Here is an 8,211-nt window from a genome sequence, read left to right on the forward strand (position 1 = left end):
AGAGAGAGAGAGAGAGAGATAGGTGGATTTCGCTTATGTAGGCAAGGAATACGTCTGGGATGATACAGAAGCGACTAATACCAGAGGCTGCCTTAGAGGAGGGGGATGGAGGCAAGGGGGAGATCTTTTACAGAATAGCTTTTTCATTTTTTGATTTTAAACTATGTACATGCACAGACTATTCAGAGAGCTAAAATAAAACAATGAACATCCTGACTTTGAACACCAGTAATTATCGAGAGAGAATTATGCATTTATCTGGGTTTTCCAGAAGGAACTTAGTTCTTCTCTTCTTTCATTTATTTCATTTTTAGAATCTACTGAAGTAATTTCTACACCCAACGTGGGGCTCAAAGTCACCACCCTGAGATCAAGAGTCGCACGCTCCTCGGCCTGAGCCAGTCAGGCGCCCCCAGGAACTTATTTCTTAAGTTACCTAAGTAGTCCGGACGACGAAGGAAAGTTCCACTTTATAGAAGAATGCCAGCTAATGGGTGTGAACACAAAGACAGGAGGAGAAAGCCATCATTTTGAAACTCCTAATGAACTTACAGACTTACAGGAGAATTAAAAATGACGTTAAAGCCATTAGGTGAAAGATGGGTGAAGGACTGGACATCCGCAGAGTGTGAAAAGAACACGACTCGGGTAACTTTCCACCCAGGCAGACGGCGAGAGAGACCCATGGAAAAAATCAAACTAGGTCTAGATACTATGTCCTTTCTGATTTCAAGCACAACGAAGTGCACAACATCACGGATTATCAGAGGCTGGCTATTTATTCTACAAAGGGCCAGAATTTAAAATATTTTCNTAAAAAAAAAAGAGAGAGAGAGAGAGAGAGATAGGTGGATTTCGCTTATGTAGGCAAGGAATACGTCTGGGATGATACAGAAGCGACTAATACCAGAGGCTGCCTTAGAGGAGGGGGATGGAGGCAAGGGGGAGATCTTTTACAGAATAGCTTTTTCATTTTTTGATTTTAAACTATGTACATGCACAGACTATTCAGAGAGCTAAAATAAAACAATGAACATCCTGACTTTGAACACCAGTAATTATCGAGAGAGAATTATGCATTTATCTGGGTTTTCCAGAAGGAACTTAGTTCTTCTCTTCTTTCATTTATTTCATTTTTAGAATCTACTGAAGTAATTTCTACACCCAACGTGGGGCTCAAAGTCACCACCCTGAGATCAAGAGTCGCACGCTCCTCGGCCTGAGCCAGTCAGGCGCCCCCAGGAACTTATTTCTTAAGTTACCTAAGTAGTCCGGACGACGAAGGAAAGTTCCACTTTATAGAAGAATGCCAGCTAATGGGTGTGAACACAAAGACAGGAGGAGAAAGCCATCATTTTGAAACTCCTAATGAACTTACAGACTTACAGGAGAATTAAAAATGACGTTAAAGCCATTAGGTGAAAGATGGGTGAAGGACTGGACATCCGCAGAGTGTGAAAAGAACACGACTCGGGTAACTTTCCACCCAGGCAGACGGCGAGAGAGACCCATGGAAAAAATCAAACTAGGTCTAGATACTATGTCCTTTCTGATTTCAAGCACAACGAAGTGCACAACATCACGGATTATCAGAGGCTGGCTATTTATTCTACAAAGGGCCAGAATTTAAAATATTTTCAGCTTTCTAGACCAAACAGTCCGTGTTGCAATTACTTAGCTCTGCCCGTAATGCGAGAGCAGTTACCGGCAGTATGTAAGCGAGTGAAGAGTTCTAATAAAACTTTATTTGTGGACACTGAAATCCGAGTTTCATATAATTTTCACGAGTTATGAAATATTATTCTGCTTCTAATCCCCTCCCCGAACCCCCACCACCTGAAAATGTAAAAGCCATTCTTAGCTCACAGGTTGTATAAGAACAGGTGGTGAGGGGCGCCTGGGTGGCGCAGTCGTTAAGCGTCTGCCTTCGGCTCAGGGTGTGATCCCGGCGTTATGGGATCGAGCCCCACATCAGGCTCCTCCGCTATGAGCCTGCTTCTTCCTCTCCCACTCCCCCTGCTTGTGTTTCCTCTCTCGCTGGCTGTCTCTATCGCTGTCAAATAAATAAATAAAATCTTAAAAAAAAAAAAAAAAGAACCAGTGGTGAGCTGATTTGTCCTCTGAGCCGTAGTTTCCTGAAACCCGCCCTATTACAATATATGCTATCCAAAACTTTTACCTTGAATATATTAGACCTTTATACGTAACTTAGAGTTTCGTAGTTAATATAATAAAGAGAGAAATAAAGTAAATAAATAAACACCATGAAGATGTTACTAGACAAATCCAGAAAAGGAGACAAGCTAAGTGGTGTAGTTTCTTCACCAAATCAGAGTCATAATAAAGGGGCTGTGCTACATGAAAACAGACTTTAGGGACACCTGCAGCCAATTCCTGCATCTGGTTTGAATAATGGTTTAGACTAACCGGCTATCAAGGACATGCTGGGATCATTAAAGAAATCTGAATATTTGAGATGAAAATATACTGAAATGGGAAGGTGAGGACTAGTGACTGAAGAAAGCGGGCTGTAGACATTAGGTTAAGATGATCTCATATTGGTTTAAAAAGTATTTTATAAAAGTGCAGGAAAAGATGTAAAGGCCATCTACTAAGGTGTTAGTCGGCCTCTCCACCTGGTGGGAAGGTGACATTTTAAGTTTTAATTTGTGCTTGCTGTATTTTCTAATTTTCTGTTATGCACATATACTATTTCTTATGAAAGGTTCATTTTTAAAAGAACTAATAAATCTTAAAAAAGCGAAGGGCAGGGGCACCTGAGTGTTAAGTGTCTGCCTTCGGCTCAGGGCGTGATCCCAGAGTTCTGGGATTGAGCCCCGCATCAGGCTCCTCCGCTGGGAGCCTGCTTCTTCCTCTCCCACTCCCCCTGCTGTGTTCCCTCTCTCACTGGCTGTCTCTCTCTCTCTGTCAAATAAATAAATAAAATCTTTAAAAAAAAAAAAAAGTAAAGGGCATACAAGCTCACTGGAAACAAACTGGAACACCACAGGGGACAGGAGAAAATGTGAAGAAACTTTCCCCTCTGTCCCACATGCGCCCTCCCACTCACCAGTTAGCCCCAGTTCACAGCGTACATACCCTTCTAAATCCTTCCTTTGCTTTCACAAGCTTATATACACACGTATATAAAGACATATCCATTCTTCATAATGGCTGCAAAGTGTCCCATCATGGAAGGATACACTTATTTTATTTAACGAATCCTCTGTGGACAGCAACTGACCTTGCTTTCAGTTGATGGACATTGTAAGCAAGAGTGTATTAAACACCCTCTGACCTGGGGCGCCTGGGGGGCTCAGGTGGTTAAGTGTCTGACTCTTGGTTTAGGCTCAGGTTGTGATCTCAGGGTCACGGGATTGAGCCCCGTATCGGGCTCCACGCTCAGTGTGGAGTGTGCTTAAAAGATTCTCTCTCCTTCTCCCCCTGCTCCCCCACCACCCCACACTCTGACTCTCACTCTCTCTCTTAAATAAATGAATAAATGAATGTTTAAAAAAAAATCCTCTGACATACACACATATAAGAATTCCCAAGGACAGTTTCCTGGAACTGAAATTATTGGGTCCAAGGGCATACAGATTTTAAAAGTTGACAGAGACTGCCAAATTGCCCTTTTAAAATGATTTACCAATTTCCATTCCCACCAAGACTGTAGGAGAGCACTTATTTCCCTGACTTCTTACCAAAACTGGGTGTCACCAATCTTTAAAATATTTAGAAGCCTTATAGTTTTGGCTACTAACAAAAGTTGAGCATTTGTCATATGTTCAGGGGCTGTTTTCATTTTTTCCTATAAGTGGCTTGTTTATATTCTTTTCCAATTTGCTACTAAGATATTGTCCCTTTTTATGGTTATCAATATGAATACTTTTTCTATCATGTATTTGTGTGTGTGTATATATATACACCTTTTGAAATTATCTATGGAACTCTTAAGTTTTAAATTTGTCTAAATATGTCAACCTTATCATTTTTGACTTTTGGGTGTTCCATCATACGAAGGAAAGCTTCAGGGGTGCCTGGGTGGCTCAGTCAGTTGTGTCCTACTCTTGACTGAGGCTCAGGTCAGAATCTTCGGGTCATAAGATGGAGCCCCATGTTGGGTTCCGTGCTGGGCATGGAGTCTGCTTGAGATTCTCTCTCTCTCCCTCTGCCCCTCTCCCCTCCCTGGTTCACCTGCTCTAAAAAATAATAATAATAATTTAAAAATTAAAAGAAAATAAAAAATTAAAAAAATGAAGGAAAGCCTCAGGTTCTCTTACAGTTTTGATTTTTATGTTTAGATTTTCTTTTTTATGTTTAGATTTTTAATCTATCTAGAACTGACATTTTATGAAAGAAAGAATTTCACGTTACGGTTTTTCAAAGCATATTCTATCTGCTGCCCAATGATTTGAAATGCCATCTTATCATCGGATAGGATAATGCCATATGATCATATGCACGATACACACACGCTATTTACATACACATATGTACACACCATATTCTGCTGCACTGAAACCGTTAGTCTGCTGCTACGCTCGTACCACATTGGTTTACTCGCTGTAGCCTGCTTTATAGCTTGTTCCACATCTGCTAGGGCAACCTTCACTGTTCTCTTTGAAACTTTTTGTGGTTACTATTACAGACTTTATACAAGGTCCCACTCAAAGTATATTCAGTATCACGTGATATAGAAAGGAACAGAATCAGTTTCTGTCTGAAACCAAAATAACAACGTCATCTTCCCCGTTACCTTATAAAGTTCTAGACCAATGCCAGCCGCCATTTTTCCTCCATAGGACTCTGAGAAAATGTAGAATGGAATCGTCTAGCAAGAAAAGGAATTTACGAAGAATTAAATATCCCAAATGCCTTTTTTTCCCACACGAATTAATTTCGAATTTCTATTACATGTAATGGCCAGACAAAACAAATCGGCTTTTCTTAGTCTTTTCCCCCATATCTGATTAGAATACTGGGCTCCAAGGTCCTTCTTTCAAGCTCAAAACCACCTTTAGAGATGACAGAAACAAAAGGCCACAATCTGCTCTCGGGTGCAGAAAGGTTTTCTCTGATAATGGCTGGACACTGAACTCTTGGGGAAACTAAAGTTCATTCAGGCAACTGTAGTAGCGTCCCCGAGTCACTGCTCACCTGGAATTCCTTGTGGCAATCGAAGAAAGTCCTCAGGAGAACCATCATGTCCGATGCCACTGTGGCGAGGTCTTTGGCGTATGCGTCACTCTTGTTCACGTAACTGAAACCAGTGCCCACAGGGTTATCCACAAAGAGGAGACTGGCCGACTGGAGCTACACGTCACACAGGAAAGTTAAGTGGTACAATCACTCAGTTAGTCACCGACTGTCTTTCCACCGTCTTTTTTTTTTAATTTATTTTAATTTTTTTATTTCCACCATCTTCTATGCATGTGAACCCATTATGTGGGTTCATGTGAAGATATCAGCGTGCTTATGAGCGTACTGCTAAAAGGGATTTCAAAAAATAATACGGGATGGGAGGGGCGCCTGGCTGGCTTAGCCAGTAGGGCAGGCAACTCTCGACCTCAGGGTTGTGAGTTCAAGCCCCACACTGGGCCTGGAGTCTGCTTTAAAAAATAATAATAAGCAAGAAGGACCAAGAACATAGACTACTAAGGCAACGAAAGGCAAAGAAAAGAAGAGGCAAGAAGGAAAGATTAACACACACACAGGGACCAAGGCATCTAAGCTGTCCCTTTTCGCACAATACAGTGTCCTAAATGTAATCCACGAGTTCAGCTAGAACCACGCAGTGTCAGTCAGAGCCACGGCTCAAAGGAGTGACAGTACTTCCAAGGTCTGACTATCACACACCAGTTTTCTTCAAGATGAATCCAATTTCCACACNGTGACAGTACTTCCAAGGAGTGACAGTACTTCCAAGGTCTGACTATCACACACCAGTTTTCTTCAAGATGAATCCAATTTCCACACCAGCCTGGCCTCCAGTACACCGCAGGAACAGAATTTATCCTAATACTTTTTCCAAAGAGGCTCAGAGCTATCAAATCTTCTGTCTGGAAGGATCCTCGCTGATCACGCAGTCCAGCCGCGTCCTTTACTGGTCAGGGAATTAAAGTTGAGAAAAGACCCAGGACTCGACCAAGGAAGGTCGCAAAGCTGGGCAAGGAATGGCAGCATCAGCACTTAGGCCCGGGCCTCCTCACTTCTCGTTCACGCTCTCTGCCGGGGTCGTACCATCCCCCGAGTTCTGGGAAACCTGTGGACAAGCCGGTGTGGCACTCTGCTACTGCAAGCAGCAAGTTCAGGAATGTTCCAGGCTAAGGGAACAGCATGTGCAAAGACCTGAGGCAAAAGTAAACTGCACTTAAGGAGGACCAGCAGGAAGACAAAGAGAATCCAAGGCCTCAGAGAGGACCTTAAGGAGGAGGTGGTCCCGCATTGAGTCTTGAATGGTAGATGTGAGTCGGTAAAGTAGGCGTGAATGAGGGGCCAAAGGAATGAGGTCCAAGCCAAGGAACTGGCCAGGCAGAGGCCTGAAGGCAGAGTGTATGTGGACAGATGTTGGGAGATGGGGCAGGAGGTAGGCAGAGACCAGTTTATGCCCAGGAATCTGGCGTTGATCTTCTGGGAACTAAGGAGTGATCTGCACTATGGAGAGGCGCCCTGAAAGCAGCCGCTAGAGAGGGTGGAAGAGGGATGGATGGAGAATATTAACAACATGCGGGTGTTAAACATAGAGTTACCCTATGCTCCAGCAATTCCACTTTGAGGTAGATTCCCCCAAAAACTGACTATAGGAACTCAAACAAAGGTTTGCACACCAGTGTCCCCCGCACTTGTCATCAGAGCCAAAGGGTGGAAAACAACCCAGGTGTCCACCAACAGATGAACAGACAACGAAATGTGGTCTGTCCACACAATGGAGTCTTATTCAGTAGTGGCACATGCGACACGGATAAACCTTGTAAATACCATGCGAAGTGACAGAAGCCACACACCAAAGGCCACATACCGCACGACTCCATTGTGGTAAGGTGGCTAACACAGCCGGGTCTACAGAGACGGAAAGCTGACTTGTGGTGGCCTAAGGAGAGACTGGTGGTTAACAGGTAAGGGTTTTCTGGGATGGGAGCGTACTGGAAATGTTCTGAAATTTATTGTGGTAATGGTTGTAAAACTCTGAATATACGGAAAGCCACTGAACCGTAAACTTTAAATGCGTGAGTCGTATGGTATGTGAATATTTCAATAAGGCTGTATTTTAAGAATTCATTTTTAGGGATGCCTGGGTGGTTCAGTCGGTTAAGGGTCTGCCTTCGGCTCAGGTCATGATCCCGGGTCCTGGGATCCAGCCCCGCATTGTGCTCCGCACTCAGTGGGGAGTCTGCTTCTCCCTCTCCCTCTGCTCGTGCTCTTGTGGGTGGGTAGAGGGTCTGGTGTACTAATGAATATAGTTTGGGGTNACAACCCAGGTGTCCACCAACAGATGAAGAGACAACGAAATGTGGTCTGTCCACACAATGGAGTCTTATTCAGTAGTGGCACATGCGACACGGATACACCTTGTAAATACCATGCGAAGTGACAGAAGCCACACACCAAAGGCCACATACCGCACGACTCCATTGTGGTAAGGTGGCTAACACAGCCGGGTCTACAGAGACGGAAAGCTGACTTGTGGTGGCCTAAGGAGAGACTGGTGGTTAACAGGTAAGGGTTTTCTGGGATGGGAGCGTACTGGAAATGTTCTGAAATTTATTGTGGTAATGGTTGTAAAACTCTGAATATACGGAAAGCCACTGAACCGTAAACTTTAAATGCGTGAGTCGTATGGTATGTGAATATTTCAATAAGGCTGTATTTTAAGAATTCATTTTTAGGGATGCCTGGGTGGTTCAGTCGGTTAAGGGTCTGCCTTCGGCTCAGGTCATGATCCCGGGTCCTGGGATCCAGCCCCGCATTGTGCTCCGCACTCAGTGGGGAGTCTGCTTCTCCCTCTCCCTCTGCTCGTGCTCTTGTGGGTGGGTAGAGGGTCTGGTGTACTAATGAATATAGTTTGGGGTATGTTGAATAGGGGATATATGAGGGACATCCACATGGAGATATCTCAGAAACAAATGGAGAAATAGTTCAGGGGCAAAATTCTGAGCTGGAGATACTGACTCGGGAGTCATCAGCTTCCATGTGTCATTAAAGCAGTTT

The 8,211-nt window shown here is 43.7% G+C and overlaps 1 protein-coding gene across 2 annotated transcripts in view; it reads right to left on the reverse strand.

The window, feature by feature from the left end:
- Nucleotides 1-8,211, reverse strand: part of SCPEP1 (serine carboxypeptidase 1) — a 45,523-nt gene that overhangs the window by 26,306 nt on the left and 11,006 nt on the right. For both annotated transcript variants that reach the window (XM_034641248.1, XM_019795741.2), the window contains exons 4-5: nucleotides 5,161-5,316; nucleotides 4,760-4,834 (exon numbers count right to left, since the gene is read on the reverse strand). In XM_034641248.1, coding sequence (XP_034497139.1) covers nucleotides 4,760-4,834; nucleotides 5,161-5,316 — 231 coding nt within the window. The remainder of the gene's footprint in view (nucleotides 1-4,759; nucleotides 4,835-5,160; nucleotides 5,317-8,211) is intronic.

The sequence above is a fragment of the Ailuropoda melanoleuca genome, chromosome 13 (genome assembly GCF_002007445.2).
Source record: "Ailuropoda melanoleuca isolate Jingjing chromosome 13, ASM200744v2, whole genome shotgun sequence".
In the NCBI taxonomy this organism is placed as follows: domain Eukaryota; kingdom Metazoa; phylum Chordata; class Mammalia; order Carnivora; family Ursidae; genus Ailuropoda; species Ailuropoda melanoleuca.